The 21,922-nt window shown below is 45.2% G+C and overlaps 1 protein-coding gene across 5 annotated transcripts in view; it reads right to left on the reverse strand.

Annotated features, from left to right (window-relative positions):
* Window positions 1-2,006: 2,006 nt before the first annotated feature.
* nectin1b (nectin cell adhesion molecule 1b) overlaps window positions 2,007-21,922 on the reverse strand; it is a 131,958-nt gene continuing 112,042 nt past the window's right edge. The window contains exons 8-11 of one of the 5 annotated variants that reach the window (XM_086164731.1): window positions 19,864-19,955; window positions 13,556-13,657; window positions 9,198-9,402; window positions 4,097-4,381 (exon numbers count right to left, since the gene is read on the reverse strand). In XM_086164731.1, the coding sequence (XP_086020857.1) occupies window positions 9,241-9,402; window positions 13,556-13,657; window positions 19,864-19,955 (356 nt within the window). In that variant the 3' untranslated portion in view covers window positions 4,097-4,381; window positions 9,198-9,240. Of the gene's footprint in view, window positions 4,382-9,197; window positions 9,403-13,555; window positions 13,658-19,863; window positions 19,958-21,922 lie in introns of all 5 variants that reach the window. The other 4 variants (XM_086164734.1, XM_086164730.1, XM_086164729.1 and 1 more) reach the window with 4 other exon arrangements.

Below are 21,922 nucleotides of genomic sequence, written 5' to 3' on the forward strand. Positions count from 1 at the left end.
AAGAGTTCTACTACTTCTACAACCATCGCTACAAGTACCACTCCAACCAGTACAACCACTACTGCAATGACTACTACACCCAATCCTGCAACCACTACCACAAGTACTACTACAAGCATTTCTATAACCACTACAACCTGTGCTACTGCAACCTGTTACGGGTGGTTCAAAGACTCAGGTGCGTAGCAACAAGACACAAGCAGGACTCAGAAATTAGTAATTTAATTATTGCCAAAATACAAACAGAAATGGAGCCACAAAAGAACTGAATAAGGGACAAAGGACGACTAGTAACACTAGTGAACAGGTCAACTAAAGGCGACTAGAACATCTAGTGAACAGGCTAACAAACTGAAGGCGACTAGCTTTGACGCTAGTGAACAGACCTAAGTGGCGATACAAACAAACGTTATCAATTATCGAACGGGCTATGAACAAACAGGCGAACGAACGAACTAGCAAATCAAGTAAGGCAAGGATTCCTAATCTAAACGATCCTACGGTACTCAACTGGTGGGAAGGCAGTGAGTCAAGCAGGGGGTTCCAAGTAAGGGGAGGTTATAAGTACTATAACCTCTAATACAAGTACTGCTACAGCCTCTACTACACCAAATTACTACTACAATTTCAACTGCAAGTACTACTACAACCACTACTACGGCATGTACAACTGCAGCAACTACTACACAAGTACTGCGACGACCACCATGGAGAACCCGACTTTGGAGAACGTTTGTGAGTGAACATGGGGAGAAGATCCACAGAGAAGCAGGCAGGTGAAGATGGAGAGGCCTCACAGAGAGGAGCCCAGGTGACCTCCATCCCAGGGACCAATCACGGCTGACCCTGGAGAGCCGTCCCTCAATGCGCCGCAAGGCTCCCCGCGGAGGCCGAGGCCACCGCTGTCAGGAGAGAGGCGATGGTCGCCATGGAAACTGAACAACCACCTGAGCGAAACGATCTCTGTAACCGTTGAAGAATCAAAGGTTCTCAAGGGGAGACTCTGTCCGACCAGCAGGGAGCAACAGACTCAGGGAACTAACGCTGCTGAAGGAAACATCGGGTACTACATAGAACCCTGGTGGAAACCTTCGGGTACCACATCAAGCCTTGCGTGCCTTGGGTAATACACAGTTACATAGTACCTACAGTGTTGTTTAGACATCGAGCTTTGCGTGCTACAGAGGATACAAAAGGAGGAGGGTACCACATAGAACCCTGGTTGAGACAGTGGACATAGGGTGCTGCAGAAGATCATTAGGTACTACAGAGGACCCTGGGGGACTACAGTGTACCTGGGGTGCCGTAGAGAACCCAGGGTACTACATAGAACCTTGGGTTCTAGAGAGTATGTGGGGTGCTGTAGAGGCCCTAGGGTACTACTTTGGAACCTTGGGTGCTAGAAAGGACCTGGGTTGCTGCAGACAACCTAGGGTACTACATAGAACATTGGGTACTACAGAGCACCTGGGTTGCTGTAGAGAATCCAGGGCACTACTTTGGAACCTTGGGTGCTACAAATGACCTGGGGTGCCGCAGAGAACCCGAGGTACTACATAGAACCTTATGCACTTCAGGGTAGCTTGGGTGCTGTAGAGAACCCAGGGTGCTACTTACAACCTTGGATACTAAAAGGAACACAGGGGCTAATCTGATGCACTAAAGAGAACCAGTGTGGCCAAAGACAGCCTGCAGTGCTACAGAGAACCTGGGGTACTGCTGAGAACATAGGGTACCACTTAGAACCTGGGTTGCCACAAGGGGAATTCTGCAGAGAACCTGGGGTTCTGTGGGTTCCTGACTGGAAAGAAATCAGATTAGGTCCAACAACAACATGTTCTGTTTTCATTTTCTGTTTCATGTTCTTGATGGACATCTGTAGCTTTACATGCTTATTACGCACATAGCACATGTTTACTACACACTTATTACATGCTTATTACACACAGCATTCCTTTAACTCCTGCTTTGATGTCCTAGAGAGGCGTTAAAAATAACCACAGAGGTGACACCACTAATTTGTGAAGTTTAATGTTAAATGTTTTTTTTTTTTTTTTTGTCCCACACATCAGATACATCATCGATATTTACAGCGAACATCATTTCAAAGAAATAAAGCCAGAAAAGAGAGAAAGAAGAAAATAAAGAAAAGCAAATTAAATTATATCACTCCAGTACGGACTGCTAGCAGAACCCCAACACAGAATATCCTTCCAATGTCAAATGTAATGTGCTGCAAGGTCTATATATATTCATATATATCTATATATATATATGTATCATGTATATCAAAATAAAAGGAACCTGGATGCTCTGGGTTTTATAAAATAAAATAAAATAAAATAAAATAAAAAAAGTTGGCATTTGTCATTGTGGGAAAGAAGGACAATTGGAGGTGACACGAGGTTGTAGATGCTGCTGTTGGCAAAACCTGCATTAAGTAGCACTTACATATTAATAACAGCAATAATAATAACAATAATAATTTTAATAACAATGATAATAATAATAATTTTAATAATAATAATAATAATAACAGTGTCACAGAAAGACGAGGATGTGATCAGGTGTTTTTCTTTTTTTTTTTGTAATATTCATCACACAGCAGGTACGGCGACGGCGCGCCCCGCCGCCACCGCCGCCGCCGCCGCCGCCGCTAACTATCTAACGCTAGCACACAGATCGAGCCGTTCGCAAGACAAGGAGGCAAGCGGGGGAAGAGGAGGGATGAAGGGATGGAAGGAGGGGCGGGGGGGGGGGAGAAAATCTCACAAGTTTTTATTCTATCCAGGAATTAAACCACCATAAAGACTCAACAATATACGACCTTCAACGATCTTGAGGTTTTTGTTTTTTTTTTTTTCCACATGGAGCACAAACACAATTTTTTTGTAATATTTTACATTTCATTCTTCTGTTGATTTTTATTTTTTTCTCAAAGCTCACGTCTGGCGTGGAAAAGAAGGTGAGCTTCCTGTTGATTGGCTTCTTCTAGACGGCATCTGTGTGTGTGTGAGTGTGTGTGTGTGTGCGCGCATGCGCGTGGGAGGCAGCATCCTGAAAATCGGCTCAGCTAGCATGCTAGCTCACATACTACTGCCGAGATGTGGATGTGTGCTGCAGAAACAAGCTACTCTAAAAGAATCTCGGCTATGCTAGAATGGCAGCTACGCTAGCACGGCTAAGGAAGTAGCGCTCTGTGCGGCAGGAGTTAGCAGGCTAGCTCGCTTACAGCCTGACATCAGCAGCCGCGGTGTTGAAATGAGCTGCAGAAGAAAGCGACTGTAGAAGTATTTCGGCTTTGCTTGTATGGCAGCTATGCTAGCAAGGCTAAGAAAGTAGCACTCCATGCGGCGGGACTTAGCAGGCTAGCTCGCATACATCCTGACATCAGCAGCCGCGGTGCGGAAATGAGCTGCAGAAAAAAGCGACTCTAGAAATATTTTGGCTACGCTGGTACGAAAGCTACGCTAGTAACGCTGGCTAAGGACGCAGCAGGACGAAAGCGAACGTTCAAATTCCCAACGGGAATAAACAGAGAAGATGAATAAAAGCAGCTTGTTTATCTTTGGCAGCCGCTGGCAGACCATAATAACAATAATGATCATAATAATAACCTGAATGGCTCAAAGCAGAAATCAATGTTGGATGTGAAGCCCTTTGTTGTTGTTCGCGTTTCCCGAAGCTAATCGGGATGAACCCCGCCTCCTCTCCCCTCCCATTAGCGGTGACAACGGCGGAGCCATCGGAGGGCGCCGTCACTGCCGTTCGACTGTCGCAAAGCGGGCGCCAATAAAAAAAAAAAAAAGCATTATCGTCGTCCTTAAAAACACCGAAGAGCATAAACACGACTTTCCGATTCAAAAACCAAACGTAAACAGAGGAGACGGATCAGTGGGCGGCGGACTAGCGGCGGCGCCGCTAACAAGAGGTCACGACCACGCGGGAGGAAGAAGAAGAGGAAGAGAAGTCTCGGATGCACAAGAAACGAAAGAAAAAGGAGGAAGAGGAGGATCCTGTGAGGGGGGCTGGTCGTGTCGGCTATGCTAACATCACCAAGTGAACAGGAAGTGAGGCGTGACGCGGGGGGACGGGGGGGGGGGGGGGGACGGCTACGAGCTACTCTGTCACGGCGGGTGGATGGAGATGGAGGCGCGTCTCCGTTCCTCGGCGTTCACACGGACTGCTCCCTGGGGAGGGCGAGCGGCGGCCGGGCGCCGGGGTACGAGGGCGGGGGGAGGGGCCTCTGGGGCAGGAAGGTCACGGCGGGTCGGGTGGAAACGGGGACGGTGGGCGGAGACTCGGGGAGGCTTTCCACGCCGCGCTGCTGGCTCACGCACTCGGCCGGGTGGAGCAGCTGTTCCTGGCGCCTCCCAGAGTCCTAGGAGATGAGGGAGGAGAAGAAGAAGAAGAAGAAAAGAAGAAGACCGCCGGGTCACAGCGGGAACACCTGGAAAAGGGGGCGGAGCTTTGCCAGGAAGTACCAATTCCAACCTTCGCGTCTCTTTCCGACCCGTTTCGCTAACATAACGCTTTCATAGTGCTATCATAGCGCTAGCGTAGCCCTTACACAATGCAACAAAGTGCCAACATAGCGCTAATATAGGGCTAACACAGCGCCAACACGGCCATTACATAATGCTAACATAGGGCAACATAGTGCTAACATAGTGCTATCATCACGCTAACATAGCACTTACACAGCGCTAGCATAGTGCTAGCATAGCACTAACATGATGCTAACTCAGTGGTAACACAGTGCTAGCGTAGTGCTATCACAGTGCTAATATAGTGCCAACACAGCCCTAACATAACACTAACATAGTGCCAACATAGTGCCAACATAGTGCCATCCTAGTGCTAACATAGGGCAACATGGTGCCAACATAGTGCCAACATAGTGCTATCATAGCGCTAACATAGTGCCAACATAACGCTAACATAGTGCTAACATATTGCCAACAGAATGCTAGCAATACCCTAACATAATACTAACTCAGCGGTAACACAGTGCCAACATAGCTCTATCATAGTGCCAACATAGTGCCAACATAGTGCCATCCTAGTGCTAACATAGGGCAACATGGTGCCAACATAGTGCCAACATAGTGCTATCATAGCGCTAACATAGTGCCAACATAACGCTAACATAGTGCTAACATATTGCCAACAGAGTGCTAGCAATACCCTAACATAATACTAACTCAGCGGTAACACAGTGCTAACATAGTGTTATCATAGCACTAATATAGTGCTAACACAGCACCAACACAGCCCCAACGTAAAGCTAACATAGTGCAAACATATTGCTATCACAGCGCTAACATAGTGCAAACGCAGCGCCAACATAACGCTAACGTAGTGCCGACATAGTGCTAACATAGTGCAAACACAGCGCCAACATAACGCTAACGTAGTGCCGACATAGTGCTAACATAGCGCTAACACCGCGCAAACATAGCACGTTTTCCAACTGCATCTGCAGATCAGTCCAGGCAGATGGTCAGCGGTGCGTTCAAGTGTAATTGGAATTCTGAACGCCCGTCAGATGATTTCATTCAAGTTGAGCAATAATCCTCCGCCTGCAGAAGCTGCGAGTTCACAAATTCAAAGAAAAAAAAAATAGATTTCCGCAGTGTCTCTGCAGACCAGTGGGAGGCGCACGTGACAGGCCGGCGTGCACGTGAGGCACACACACACTTCCAAGCCCGGAGCAGCCTGGACAGACGCTGACCCGAGAAGAACGGTTGTCCAATGAGGAGGTTTTAAAGACAGAAATGTGAAGTCTGGAGAACACACACACACACACACACACACACACACACACACACACACACACACACACACACACAACATATGCACACAAACTCACACAAACACACACACACACAAATAAATATAGGGGAGCATTACAAAAAAAACATACATACACACACACACACACACACACACACACACACACACTTCACAAACATAAACATAAACACACATAAATAAACACATATATATCCACACACACACACACACAACATATGCACACAAACTCACACAAACACACACACACACACAAATAAATATAGGGGAGCATTACAAAAAAACATACATACACACACACACACACACACACACACACACACACTTAACAAACATAAACATACACACACATAAATAAACACATATATATCCACACACACACATAGACATGGATACTTACATACAAATGCAGGTATATACACAAACACACTCATGAATGTGTGCCATACACACATGTACACACACACACGCACACAAACACATACACACATACACACAAACAAGCAACGTACGTTAACAAAGAAACACACTATACACAACCAGTCACACTTGCACACACACACACACACAAGCACACAAATACATTTACAAACGATGTGTAGACACACACAAACACACACACACACACACACACACACACACACACATACACACACACACACACAAACAGATACACATGAACGCATCTTTGCATATTAACATACACACATGTATAGAACCAGCCTCACCTGCACACACATACACACCCACACACACACACACACACACACACACACACACACGAACATTTGCATACACACACGTACACAGATGCACAATAACACATACAAACACACACACACCCACACTTGAAAACACACACTGACAGACATAAACAAACACACACACACACACACACACACACATGCACGCACTAAACCCTGAATTGGTAAACGAATCAACGCCCAAGCCCTTCTAGACGAGCGACCAATCAGAGCGCGGGAAAAAGCGAATCAGGAAGTAGGACGAGCGACGTCCAATGGCTGCTCCTCGGCGGCTCCCGGCCCCGCCCACCTTTGGGCGAACACGCCGAAGCGGTTATTCGACGGAGATTTGACGGCGAAACAGATTGATAAAAGTGGGGATTAATTAACAATGTGATTAATTAACAACATGCGGGGAGAATTAAAGAATGAATGAATGAATGGAAACTTACGCGTGACCGTCACACATCTCTACATCTACGAAAACGATGATCCCGGCTCTGAAAAGGGTCCGGGCGGCGGCGGCGGCGGGCGGGGGGGGTTTGGGAGAGTGAGTCGGCCATGACGGTTCGTGGAAACACAACAAACGACATCGGTGACGGCGCAGATTTAATACGGCGGCGGGAGCGGCGGAAGGGGGCGGAGCTTATCAGACGGGGGTCAGAACAGGGGTGAATCAAAACAAGGGTGAAAACAATAATAAGAAAATGCTAATAATGGAGTAGCGCATGATTAGCGTGCTAGCTGTGCAGAAGCCACTCAGGTGGGTGAAGAATGGGAGGATGAAAAATAAAATAAAATAAAAATCCCTCCCGACATCTTGTCAGGACACGAGCGTCGGAAAAAAAGTTTATTTTCTGCAGGTCGGTATCCAGGACCCCTCGGGCTGCCGGAGGAGAAGAAAAACCTCTCCGCTGCTGTCAAGGAGGCAATTTGTCTGATTCCAGAAAAAGAAAAAATGGCAGCGGCGGTTCTGGGAGGAAAGTTGGATTTATATAAAAATATATATATTTTAAAAAAAAAAAAAAAAAAAAAAAAGACAGTGTGGGAAGCTCCTCTGAAGGTGACGGACGGGGGAGGGGATGATCGCTAAATCGGGATATTCGTCCGATGTTGATGACGTCGTTCCGGCGCGGCCGTTTCCCGGGTAACCGGCGAGCGGCGCCCGACCCCTCGTTCCATCACGCTTAAAAACACGTTATAAACACGCTTTCATCAGCCGGGGCGCCATTAGGGACAAACGAGGTTCTTAATGACACGTGAAACTCGTCGCCATGGACTCCGTGTGTGTGTGTGTGTGTGTGTGTGTGTTATCCATCAAAGACAACACAGAGGAAACAGATTAACGGCAATTTTATGGATTTTCTTCTCGATGTGATTTATCGCCCCGGCCGGAATCTTGAATGTACGGGCCGGTTTAAAAAACACAAAACAAACAAAAAAAGTGGTTATTTAATAATTTGACGGTACGATCTTCCCGTGACCTTTGACCTTTCGCACAGAAAGTGAAAAGGAAAGCGCCACCGGCATTTTACAAACCTGAAATATTTTTCCTTCATTAGAAACCGTCGGGGTTTTTATTTATCTCATGATAAATAAATCCGATTTTATTTTATTTTATTTATTTTTATTAATAATAAGCCATTTTTTTTTTTTTGTTTTTTAGCAGACATTGCTATCGACGCGGTCAACATTTTGGGGGTTTTCATCCCGTTTTGCGTCTTGTTTTAAAGACAGAATAAATCTGTTAAAATGTGAATACACGCCGTTTCTTGAAATGTGTGTGTGTGTGTGTGAGGGTGAGGGTGTGGGGTAATCTAAATTAAATCTCCCTCACCTTGAAGTGGATTTTAACAGAGTTGGACCCGTAAGCCCTCCCGCCGCCGCCTCCACCCCCCCGCCCGACGTCTAACATTGTAATAACAATGTAATAACTCTGTAATAACAGTCTACTTGAAAATCCGGCTGTGACTGAAACGGTTTCTTTCGGCGAAAACTCTTCCCTCGGCGCCGCCGTTCACGGAGCGACGGTTCGGTTTAAGGCCTAATAACAAGGAGGGAACATCATCCGTCGATTCCCCGGACAACTTTCATGTCGAACCCATTCCGCCTGCGCCGTATCAGCGATTACGGAGCTGCTGAGCGAACGAATCGCGTCGCTCCTCCGAGAATCTGCCGCTCCCGTGTTTTTTCGCTCCCTCGCTTTTTTAATGGGACCCAAATCTGACGAGGGATCGGCGAGCGCGGCGTTCAAGGGATCCACGAGGGTTAGCGTAGCGGCTAACTTCCTGGAAGGTCGTCGATTTTGTCATGATTTACCCTCCTCTGATTGGTTCCCGGGAAGCGCTACGACGCCACAACTGCAAAACGGTCAGGGACGAAAAAAAAAAAAGAAAAAAAAAAAAAAAAAGAACCATAAAAACAAATCAGTGCTTCCTTGTTGATAAAAAAAAAAAAAAAAAATGAATAATCTTTTTTTTTTTTTTTTTTTAAATGAATAAATGAAATCAAACACATCAATCCTTAAGTCAATGCAACACACATAAAATAAATAAACCAGTGGGTTCATGTCACAGACACGGGCGTTAGCGGGAACTACAAAGATGGCGGTGGAGGCGTGGGGGTGGCGGCTCCGTGTACCTTCAGGCCAGAGTCGGAGGGGAAAGGCCTACGGTGGCATGCGCTAGTGAGAGCTAGGCTGGATGGTTGCGTACTCGACAAGGTCCCCGGCCGCCGTGGCGGCGGCGGCGGCGGCGTGGGCGGAGCTCCGCGGGCCGGGGGCGGCGGCCAGGGCGGCCGTGTCCAGCTCGGCGTACTGGACGTCACAGTCCAGGTGAGCAGAGTTCTGCAGGGAGGAGGATGGAGAAGATGGATGGAGAGAGAGAGAGAGAGAGAAGACAGGATGAGGGAGGGAGAAAGAAAGAGAGAGAAAGAAATAAAGGGATTGAAGGAGAGATGGAGAGAGAGGGGAAGAAGGGATGGGGAGGGATAGAGATGGAGAGAAAAGAGAGAGGGAGGAGAGGAGGGAAGAAAGGATGAGGGAAGGAGGGAAGGATGGAGGGAGAAAGAGAGAGATAGAAGAGAGGGATGAAGGAAAGATGGGGAGGAAAGGATGAGGGAAGGATGGAGATGGAGAGAAAAGAGAAAGGGAGGAGAGGGGGGAAGAAGGAGTGAGAAAGAGGAATAGAGGGAGAGAAAGGATGAGAGAGGAGGGATGGATGGAGAGGGAGAAAGAGAGAGATAGAAATGGAGATGGGGAGAGAGGGGAAGAAAGGATGAGGGAAGGATGGAGAGGATGGAGAGAAAGAGAAAGAGAGGGATAGAAGGGGAGAAAAGGGAAGAAAAGTTGAGGAAGGAGGGATGGATGGAGAGGGAAAAAGAGAGGGATAGAAAGGGAGATGGGGAAAGGAAGGAAGAAAGGATGGATGAGGAAAAAGAAAGAGCGAGAGAGAAAGGGAGGGATAGAAGGAGGGATGGGGAGGGAGGGGAAGATAGGATGAGGAAGGATGGGGAGAGAGGGGAAGATAGGATGAGGGAGGATTGAGATGGAGAGAGAGGGAGAGAGAAAGAGAGAGAGAGAGGGATAGAAGGAGAGATGGAGAAAATGGAAGATAGGATGAGGAAGGATGGAGGGAGAAAGAGAGAGATAGAAAGAGAGGGATTGAAGGAGAGATGGGGAAGAAAGGATGAGGGAGGGAAGGAGAGGATGGAGAGAAAGAGAAAGAGAGGGATAGAGGGAGAGGTGGGGAGAAAAGGGAAGAAAGGATGGGGGAAGGATGGGGAGGGATAGAAAGAGAGGGAGAGAGAAAGAGAGAGAGAGGGGAGGATGGAGAGGGAGAAAGAGAGGGATAGAAAGGGAGATGGGGAAAGGAGGGAAGAAAGGATGGAGAGGGAAAAGAAAGAGAGAGAGAGAAAGGGAGGGATAGAAGGAGGGATGGGGCGAGAGAGGAAGATAGGATGAGGAAGGATGGGAGAGAGGGGAAGATAGGATGAGGAAGGATGGGGAGAGAGGGGAAGGTAGGATGAGGAAGGATGGGGAGAGAGGGGAAGGTAGGATGAGGAAGGATGGGGAGAGAGGGGAAGGTAGGATGAGGAAGGATGGGGAGAGAGGGGAAGATAGGATGAGGAAGGATGGAAGGAGAGAGGGGAAGATAGGATGAGGAAGGATGGAAGGAGAGAGAGATGGTGAAGGTGTGGGTGGAGGTGAAGGCGGCGTCAGCAGGTGAAGAGTGAACGTGCACCTCCACGTGCACAGACGTGATCAATAACAATCAATAACAGCAGACGATCAATAACTCGCAGCCGCAAAACCACACACACACATTATTATTAGAATCAATAGTATTGTTATTATTCTGATCATATATTATTATTAATTACAATAATAATAACAATAACAACAACAACAACAATAATAACAATAATAATAATAATGAGAATAATGACGTTTTGATTGTTTAACGTGCACATCCTTGGAGTCCTGGAGAAAAATAAATGCTAACATGAATAAATAAAAAAAGTAAATCAATAAATAAATAAAATTCTTAGAGATAACAATAATAAAACTTATATAATAATAGTAATACATTTTATTTAAGGCGTCCGCCAAGGACACGAACAGGCAGAGTACGAAAAATATACAGATGTTAAAGAAAGAATGGACATAAACACATTTAAAGTGACAAAGTGGTTAAAAAAAATAAAAGTAAATTAAAAAAAAAAAAAAAAAATTAATAAAAATAATAAAATGCCGCGGTGAGCCGAAGTCGACGGCGGCGGAAATTTAATTTAAAGTCTTAATTAAGCGACAGGCATCTATTTTACGGGTTTATTGGTTGAAACGCAAGGCGTTCAAAAAAAGAAAAAAAAAGAAAACGCATGGATGAACTGTAATTGCGATCCAGACCGGCGGAGACGGATAATCCGGAATAATCCGGAGCCGAAGTGGAGGAAAACCCAGCGCAAACATGCTAATAATTAGCCAACATATGTAATAACCATGTAACTACCAACAGCGTCAATAATAATAATAATAATAAATCATAATAAGTGCATTTTTACACGTAATGGCAACGAAGTACATCCGAGCGGATGTTATTTTTTGTAAATTTCGTCTCGACCCCTTTTTTGTTCCTCGTTACGTTTCGCCGGTGATTGAGACAAATCACGCCGCCGCCCCCCGACGGTTTCCCGCGCAGATGAAATCACTGAGGGGGGGATGATGAAGTGAATCTGCGGCCGAGACGCCGTGTATTTTGTAACCACTTAGGCGGCGCCGCAAGATGGATGGCGAAGGTGGGATAGGGTGTGTGTGTGTGTGTGTGTGTGTGTGTGTGTGTGGGGGGGGGTCTTGCAGGGTTTTCACGTTCCGCCCCTCGCACCGGCATATTTTAGAAAATTATTGCATAATAACTAAAAAAAACAAACGTGGGCTAGCATTAGCGTGCGCTTATTTCGAGATGCTAATCGCTCCAGAAATGCTGGCCTGCTATTAAAAATCAATTTTTACTTTTTTTTTTTTTTGTGGATAGGAAGCTGGAGAAGACGGTTGACATTTCCTCAAACGCCAGGCTGATTGATTGATTGATTGATTGATTGATTGATTGATTTAAAAACGGATTCACCTCCGTTCCTGCTGAATCTGCTAAAAAGGTGCAAACGGTGAGCTGGGCTGTTTCGGCGTGACTACAAGTGCACGGTCAAACGTGTGCCACAAAAAAATTTGCATGTCTTAAGGGGGCGGAGCCAGCTGGGATTGGGCCTGTTGGGTCTATTACACATCTATTACATGTTTATTACATGTCTGTAACACATGCATTACCGTCTATTACATGTTTATTACCGTCTATTACATGATTATTTTTTGTCCATTCAGGTCACCGATGTCCCGATTTGTTCTAAGAACTCGCCTCGAACCACTCAGGTTCGGAACCCCCTTGTCTATCCATATCTACTACACATCTATTACATGTTTATTACAGCTATTTCACGCGTGTTATGTCTATTACATGTTTATTCATGTCACGGATTTGTTCTAAAAAACCCGCCTTGAACCCTCTCAAGTTCCGAACACCTCTTCTATTACATGTCTATTACACATGTATTACATGTGCATTACTGTCTATTACATGTTTATTACCACCTAGTTCATGTTTATCACCATCTATTACGTTTATTCTTGTCCATTCATGAAAAACTTGTCCATTCTTAAAAACTGACCTCGAACCGCTCGAGCTCTGGACAACCCGTCTATTACATGTCTATTACACATCTATTACACGTCTATTGCACATCTATTACATGTCTATTACGCGTGTATTCATGTCACCGACGTGACGATTTGTGCTTAAAACCCGCCTGGATCTCGCTTCTCCAGTGGACGGGCAGCTGCGAAAAAGATGAAAAAAAAACCTGCATCTGGTGGCGACGGAACATACGTACACAAACGTGCACAAACATGTTCCCGTCCCGGTGGGAAAAAAAAACGGTGTCGAGGTTCAATCTGGACCGAATGAGGAGGGTTTGCAGTATTCGAAGTACTTCAAGTACGCGCTATTTACTTTCCCGGCAAATGGCGGCAGCCGTCCTCGTCCGTGCACGAGCCCCCCCCACGGGGGGGGGCTCGTGCGCTCTCATTAGCGGCGTCGGCGTGGAAATTCAACCGCGCACCTGCTTTCAGCCGTGGCACGAGATTGCGTCCGCGGCCCGGGGAAGATCATCTATTTGCTTGAATGCAGCAGCTGTGGCACACACACACACACACACACACACACACACACACACACACACATTGTCTGAAAGACTATGAGGCGTCGTGACACACACGCTCCAGCCAGCGCAAGCCTCCCGTGACCCAAAATGGCGGCGGTAGATCAAGAGACGGCTCAAGAAGAACAAACAAAGCGAACGCCGCGGAAGAAATAAGTCCCGCCCCCTCGCCGGGACGTACAGGAAGTCCGGCGGCCCGTCGCCGCCGACCTCGGCCCGCCTTCACTCACCGGCTTGTCGGTGAACGGCGTCGTCTCGGACGGCGCCATGTCGTAGTACGGCGGCTGGAGGGGAAGCTTCTGCATTTCCTCCTCCTTGTCCAGGTGAACCACCTGCAGGGGAGGAGAAACATGGAACCAGATCCTGGAAGATCCTCCACCTGCAGCAGAGCGGCCTGCATCGCTCAGAAACAAACATGTCTTTTAAATTCATTTAATTTTATTTTATTTCATATTATTTTATTTTTGTTTTATTTTATTTTATTTTATTTTATTTTATAACATTTATTTTATTTGGTTTTGTTTTGTTTTATCTTATAGCTTTTATTTTATTTCTTTTTTATTTCATTTCATTTTATTTCATTTTATTTTATTTTCTATATTATTTTATTATATTACATTTATTTTATTTTGTTCTGTTTTATTTTATAGCTTTTATTTTATTTCATTGTGTTTCATTTCATTTTATTTAATTTCATTTTTATTTTATTTCATTTTATTTTATTTTATTTTATTACATTTGTTTAATTTTGTTTTGTTTTGTTTTGTTTTATTTTATAGCTTTTATTTGACTTCATTTAATTTAATTGAATTTAATCTAATTTTATTTTATTTTATTTCATTTCATTTTATTTTATTCTATTTGTTTTATTTTGTTTTGTTTTGTTTTATTTTATAGCTCTTATTTTATTTTATTTTATTCCATTTTTATTTTCTTATTCTTCATTTTATTTTTCAAGAAAAGTGTGCCTTTTACTTTAGTATCATTTTGTGACGTGTGAGAAATGTGAATGAATAAATGAATAAGGTAAAATATAAAATGAATAAATGATATAATCGGAGCATAATATGGTTTTAATTATTGGAAATTTGTTTTGTATAATTTTATCTTATTACTTTAAGTTAATTTCATTTTATCTTATTTTGCTTTATTTTGTTTTATTACTTTTATTTCGTTGTATCATGTTCGTTATATTTTATTTTATTTCAATTGGTTTGATTTCATTTTCTTTTATAACTTTATTTTATTTCATTACCTTTATTTTATTTTATTTCATTAAATTTTATTTGTATGATACTTCATTTTAATTTTCAAGATAAATATTACATTTTATTTTAGTTTCATTTTATAACGTGTGAGAAATATGAATGAATAAATGAATAAATCAAAATATAAAGATAAATAAATTCTACAATTGGAGCAAAAAATGGTTTTAATTATTGTATAATATTTTTTTTTTTTGTTTTAATTTATTTTATTCCATTTATTTCATTTGATTTAATCTTTTAATTTTATTTAATTCTATTTAATTTATTTTTCTTTGTACTTTTATTTTATTTTACTGTATTACTTTTATTTCATTATTTGAATTTAATTTTATTTCATTTTATTTCATTTATTTCATTTCCTTATACTTCATTTTATTGTTCAAGAAAAATATTACATTTTATTTTAGTTTCATTTCCTAACATATGAGAAATAAGAATGAATAAATGAATAAATTAAAATATAAAAATGAATAAATAATACAATAGTAGCACAGAACGTTTTTTAATTATTGTAAAATAAACGGAAAGGTTATAAACGGTGGAATGAATGATTTTTTTTTCCAAGAATTATCAGCTGTAAATATATTAGCGGGTAAATAAATATTACTCGCAATAAATATGAAGCACAGCGCCTCCTGCAGGCCTGGTGTGTGTGTGTGTGTGTGTGTGTGTGTGTGTGTGTGTGTGTGTGAGTGTGTGATATAAAGAAGAGGGATGTTCTGATTCTTTCATTTTCTATCAAAGAAGAAGGAAAAATAAAAAAGGTTTCCAAAAGCGTAGCTGAACAATGGCTTCTTGTCTAACGTCCCCCCCGGCGGCGTCACGGGCCCCGTTTTATTCACGATAAAATAAAATAAAATAAAAGAGAATAAAAAGAAAAAGAAAAACACCCGTGGGAGGCCAACTCTTCTTTTCTTTTCACGTAAAGAAACGATTGACGTGGATTTTTTTTTTTTTTTTGCAAGCAAGGTGGGTTATGGGTGGGGGTTGTCGGTCGCCTAGCAACCCCAACATGCCCCCCCCCCCACACACACACACACACCTGAGCGATCGCCCTCATCCATCACTTGCGCCGCGTTTGGCGGCGGCTGACAGGTTGGCGTGCTCGCTGGCGGCGTGTCGCCGCTCCCTCACACCATTGGACGCCGCGAAAACCTGTGTTTTGTGGCTGCGGATTTAAACTGCTTGTTTATTTTGTTTTTTTTATGTAAATATAAAAGACACGGCGTCTCAAAGGTTGATGCACGATGTTGCGTGTTTTGGAAATAATCAAATGATGATCATGCTCTTATTTCCTGTTTCCCAGGTGAAGGATGCTAACCGCTACAGGAATTAGCCTGTGCCGGAACGCCGGCCTGCTGTTGAATTGCAGAGAATGTTCTGGATATGTAGCGGGAGTTCAGCTGCTGGGAAACAGGACAAGGGATTCGGGGAGGAGATAGCAACAAAATTCTGGGATTGGGTCGGTTCGGTCTATTACACATCTATTACATGTCTATTACATGTTTATTACATGTCTATTACATGTTTATTACCATCTATTACATGTTTTTTCCTGTCTATTCATTTCAATGACTTGCTGATTTGTTTGAACCCACTCGAGCTCTGAGCACCCCTTTATTACATGTCCATTACTTACCTATTAAATGTCTATTACATGTTTATTACATGTCTAAGAATAAGAATAAGAACAACTTTAGTATCCCGAAGGAATTTGTTGTGCCAGAGTTTCAAGTAAAACATAACACTAATAAATAATAGTAGGAAGGAGGGAGAATAAGAAATACAAATAAAACTATAAAGTGTCAAAGTCAAGGCTATAAAGTGTTTTAAGGTCTTAAAAAGTACAAAGATTTGAATATTCCCTTCGGCTGAAGGAAGAGATATCTATAAATTTCCTATAACATGTTTATTACATATCTATTATATGTTAATTACCATCTTTCACACTTTTTTCTGGCCCATTCATTTCAATGACGTGGCGATTTGTTCGAAACCTACTTGCGTTATGAACACCCCTTTATTACATGTCTATTACATATCTATTAAATGACTATTCCATGTTTATTACATGTGTATTACATGTCTATTACACGTTTATTTCGGTCCATTTGTTTCAATTATGTGCTGATTTGTTCAAACCTACTTGCCTTATGAACACCTCTTTATTACATGTCTATTGAGTGCCTATTAAATGTCTATTACATGTTTATTACCATCTATTATATGTCGATTCCGGTCCATTCATTCCAACGATGTGCCGATTTGTTTGAACCCCCTCGAGTTTTGAACACCCCTTTATTTATTAGTCTACTACTTGTTTATTACATGTTTATTACATGTTTATTACATGTTTATTACACGTCACTGACATGCTGATTTGTTTTAAAAATCACTCTTTAAAAACCACTCAAAGATGGCGGCGGCCATCTTTGTCGGCGTTATTAACAACCAGGCGGGGAGAAACTGAAGTGTCAACAACAGGCGGATTAGCGGAGATGATTTTGGGATTTTGGGTAAACAAGCTCCGTTCGGATCGCCGATGGGGGGCGAGACACTCGGGGGAAGCGTCCGGCGAGGATTAGCGACCCGGCGTCGGACGGGAACGCTTAAAAAAGCTAGCGGTGATGGACGCCGCCTCCGCCGGGGGAAATATGAACCCGACGGGCGTTTTGAAAACGATTCTCCAACATCTTAATTAAGTTTTCGTCTTCATAGGTCAGACGGAGACTTATTCCGGTCCGCCGGCGTCACCGTGACATTTCCGTCCGGGAGCTAGCGGAATTCGCGATGCGTCTCCAGAGCGAGCGATTTCTGGGAAAATCCCAAAGAGGAAGAGCCCGGCGTTTAATGCTACGCCGGAGACGAGCTCTTCGGCGGCGGTTCGGAGACGCAAAAAAATCCGTCACTCACGAGGCCGGGTATAATTAGCATCGGAGGTGTAAATCCGTTACCGCCTGCGCTCGGAGAACGTGACATTTCCGCATTTAGAAGCTCAACCACCCTGGGCTAATTGTGCTATAACTGGATTGCCGGAGGAGCCGCGAAAGCGAGCGGCGTGGGGGGGGCGGGAGTTCGTTTTTCTTCGCGAGTGACAAGACGCCGCCGAAGTCACCTACTGACACCTTCCTGTCTTTCCGTTCCGCCGTCGCCAAAAAACGTGGAACGTCGGCGTGCTGTTGTTTACAGGAAACAGTCGTTCTGTCAGGCGCGGGATTACGCCTGATTACGTCGGCCCGCGAAGAAAGAATAAGCAACTTTTATTTGTTAGCCGAGTCCGTTTTGTTTGGAAGAGTTCTTTCCGTTCCTTGGATCATCTGCTGGAGGCCTTGAAAGTATGTTGAACTCAACGTAACAAAGACGAAAGAGTTGGTGCGGACATTAGGAAACAGGCTACCGGTCCAAACCTCGTCCCCAACAAGGGCACTGATGTGGACGAGCGCGGACAGTAAACTACACTGGACGTAAACCAAAGATGCCGCGCACAAGAAAGGTCAGAGTTGCCTGAGTCAACAAGCTCCTCCCTGGGAGGTGAATCGGACTTGGAGGTGTCTGAGAGGAGGGCGGAGAAGAAGCTGCTCGGTATCAGCGGACAAGGTACCATCAGAGCACTTTCAGCTGTAGACTTAGTCCACCGACAAGACGCCGCCGAGGTCACCTACTGACACCTTGCTGTCTTTCCGTTCCGCCGTCGCCAAAAAGCATGGAATGTCGGCGCACTGTTGTTTACAGGAAACAGTCATTCTGTCAGGCGCGGGGTTACGCCTGATTACGTCGGGCCGCGAAGAAAGAATAAACAATTTTTATTTATTATCTCAGTCCGTTTTGTTTGGAAGAACTCTTTACGTTCCTTGGATCAACTGCCGGAGGCCTTGAAAGTATGTTCAACTCAACGTAACAAAGACCAAAGAGTCGGTGCGGACATTAGGAAACAGGCTACCGGTCCAAACCTCGTCCCCAACAAGGGCACTGATGTGGACGAGTACCCGGGCGTCCATACGGACAGTAAACTACACTGGACTTTAACGAAAGTTGCCGCATACAAGAAAGGTCAGAGTTGCCTGAGTCAACAAGCTCCGCCCTGGGAGGTGAACTGGACTCGGAGGCGTCTGGGATCAGTGGACAAGGTACCACCGGAGCACCCTCAGCCGTAGACTTAGTCCACCGAGGAGCACCGCCGAACGCCACAGAAGGTCTTTCTTATCTGTGGCCGTCAAACTATAGAACACCTCCCCTTTCTGCAAAGCTGACAGCAATAAAAACAATCATGTTTCAAGTGATAGATGACGTGTCGGAGCCGACCGGCAAAAGAATATCCTTCCGCATTAAGAAAGTTCTATTCAAGACATCAACTCTGCCGGTATTCTGTATGAAGCGTCATGGCAGAATACCCTGAAATGACAAACGGAGTAGACCGGACACCAGCAACACACTCCAGGTGTCCTTGCAGAGGAACAAGCTCAGGGTTCTTGTTGCTTTAGCATACATGTCAAACTCAAGGTCTGATTGTCTTCAAATAAGTCAAACATGAAAACTACACTTCCCACAATCCATGGCGATCATGTCACGCACAAAGTGACGGCATCAACAAATGTCCAGGAAGAGAAAAGTGTATGTGGATGGAAGGCAGTTTCAAGAAAGATGGGAAGTGTTCCAAGGAGAAAAAACGGTATGTCGGTTGTCAACGACTACAATCTACGCCCAAACATGTATGCTTAAGATAGCTTTCCAGAAAAACAACAAATTGTCCAAGAATTAAAAGTAGCAATGTATCAATGGTGACAAATCTGCAAGGCTGTTGCTGTAAATGCGCAACCGGTACATTTTTTTTTTTTTTTACATCGATGCAAATGAATCTGTACCATTTTGGAATTGAATGAGTCATAAATTCAGATTTATTTCACATTAAGAAGTCGTTTGATTTGAGTTGTCGGATTGGAACGGCCTCAGAATTTCACGCTCATTTCATCGGTCCGAAGTGACGAGACTAAATGGTTCCATTTCCCCCCAAAAAATCCACAAATTATAGTACGATACTTTATTGTTTTTTTTTGTGGTATCTTGTTGGCACACTGCTAATAAAGCATACAAGTACAGGGCTGGTTCACGTTTATGATTATATTGACGAGATATCATCGGGTCATATCATTTTTATTTTGTTGTATTTTAAGTCCGCTTGGTGAAAATATAGATGTTAAACCGGTCTGAGGCGCAAAAAAAACACCCGCGGGACGGAAAAGGAAAGAGGAAAACAGTAAAAAGGTGCCGACCTGGATGTCGTCGGACGTCAGGTGCGCCTTCATGTCGCTGTTCTTCTTTTTGGGCGGAGGCGGAGCCGGCTTGTGGGCGGGCGGGAGGTCGGTCCTGTTAACAGAGGGAAAAGATAACATGACACTCAGCACAGCGAGGGACGGACACTCTGCACTCCCCTCACCTTCTACAGCACTCTATAATGAGAAGTCCTGCCTGCACTTGCCTTTGTCACTCTTTCCTCGGATTTTGATAGATCTGGTGTTGGCGGCTTTGTGGCGGGCGGCGGCCATTCCCCCCTGCCCTTTCAAAGGCTCTCGCTGGAGAGACACTGTGCTAATGAGAGTGGGCTGTAATTGGACACTGAGGTGAGGAGATGGGGATGGAAGGGGGTACGGGGGGCACGGAGAAGGGCAGGTATGAGTCAAGTCCTCGGGGCGGTTGCGCCGCGCCCGTTTGCGCGCCGCCCGACGCTAACCCTTCCCGGATCGTGGCGCCCCCTTCCCTCCCTTCCCCCCCTCCCTTCCGTGACGACGCGCCCGAGGGAGGCCGCGAGCCGACACCTGCGCTCATTTCCAGGCGCCGTTAGCCGGGACTACTTTCCTTCGAAATCAACGGTGAAATTTTAATGGAGCTGTCGGCATATGGTGTCGGCGCGGAAATAAAAAGGAAGAATTAAATTGTGAGCGGGAAAGACAGGGGTAATTGAAAGCTTGATGTCGGAATTGTTTGAAGCGCGCGCGGATAATTGTATCAGACAAGAAAGCAGGAGGGTTGTTGCTACGAAACTGCAACAAAGACGAAACGCCGTCCCCCGAACACGCCGACGGTCGGGGTGTCATCTGCCGCGCTCTGACACGGTATCAAGAGTGATCAAAGATAATGAGACGCGGCGCCGACGCTGAGCTGTGTACCTACACGCCTCAACCCCCCCCCCGGCTCTTAGCGCCCGAGCGCCGCGTCCTTATTGAATAACATGACCTTTTTCGGCGAGGCCAAGTCGACGCTTTAACGCCCGTGAAATCCCTGCGTGAACGCGGCCCTCCAGCTTTCCTTTCACGCTTGTTATTTCCAGTCCGTATCACCTTGTCGCCAGACGGGGCTGCGGCGCTGCAGACAGGCCTGCGGCGCGGCACGGCGTAGGATGGCGCGGCGCGGCGCGAAAACACATCAAAATACCTCATCATTGATAAACCCTTTTCGAAAAGGGAGCGGCGTTTCTTTTTTTCCATCGGCCGTCCGGGGGACGGCTACACGCTACAGGTTTCGTAATCCGACCGCACGTTAACGGTCGTGGAAAAAGAAGCCGAGGGAAAAAGGCGGGGCGTTTTAGCTCGGAGTGGGTTAGCGCAGGGGCTAAGCGTAATTCCTCCGCGGACGGCCTCGTTCGCGTTTACACCTGAGACGGAAAAGAAAGGAAAGGGTCTGCCGAGCGCGGTGCTCTAATTTCCATTTATTTTCAATAAACGCGGCAAAGATGCCTGAGACGAGTCGGGGTGACGGGAGGCGGCGGATTTGTTTGAGCGGAATGAAATCGGGGCGATGTTTATGGATGACGCGCCATTTGCATCCAGATGCTCCTTCATTTTTCAGTTTACATTTAATTCCAGCGGGGCCGTAATAGCTGCACGTGTGTGTGTGTGTGTGTGTGTGTGTGTGTGTGTGTTGGGGGGGGATCTGTTACAGGTAGCTAGACGGGCGCCTCTTTGCTGAGAGTTCATCTCATCTGACCAAATATGGAAAAAAGAAAAGTGACTGCGCGGCAGTGTTTTCCGTCTCGGGTTTCATTTCCAGTCACTAAATCAGCGCCAAGGCCACCGTTATCACTTCGGCGTCGGCGAGGAGGGGAAACAGCGGTGAGCGGCGTGGAGGCGAGAGCGCAAACACAGCTTGTGAGGCCGAGGAGACGTGGCGAGGCGGGATCACGCCGAGGACGCGAAAATCGCGAGCCGACGTGGGCGAAATGTCGGACTTGCGATGAGGAAGACGAGGACGGGACTTGGAGTCGCGTATCCAAACCCAAGAGAGGGAAGGGAAGGGGCGGGGCTTAACCAGGAAGAGCTACTTGTCAATCACAGG

This window comes from Fistularia commersonii, chromosome 18, assembly GCF_037954325.1.
Source record: "Fistularia commersonii isolate RoL2024-O1a breed Wild chromosome 18, RoL_Fcom_v1.0, whole genome shotgun sequence".
Classification (NCBI taxonomy): Eukaryota; Metazoa; Chordata; class Actinopteri; order Syngnathiformes; family Fistulariidae; genus Fistularia; species Fistularia commersonii.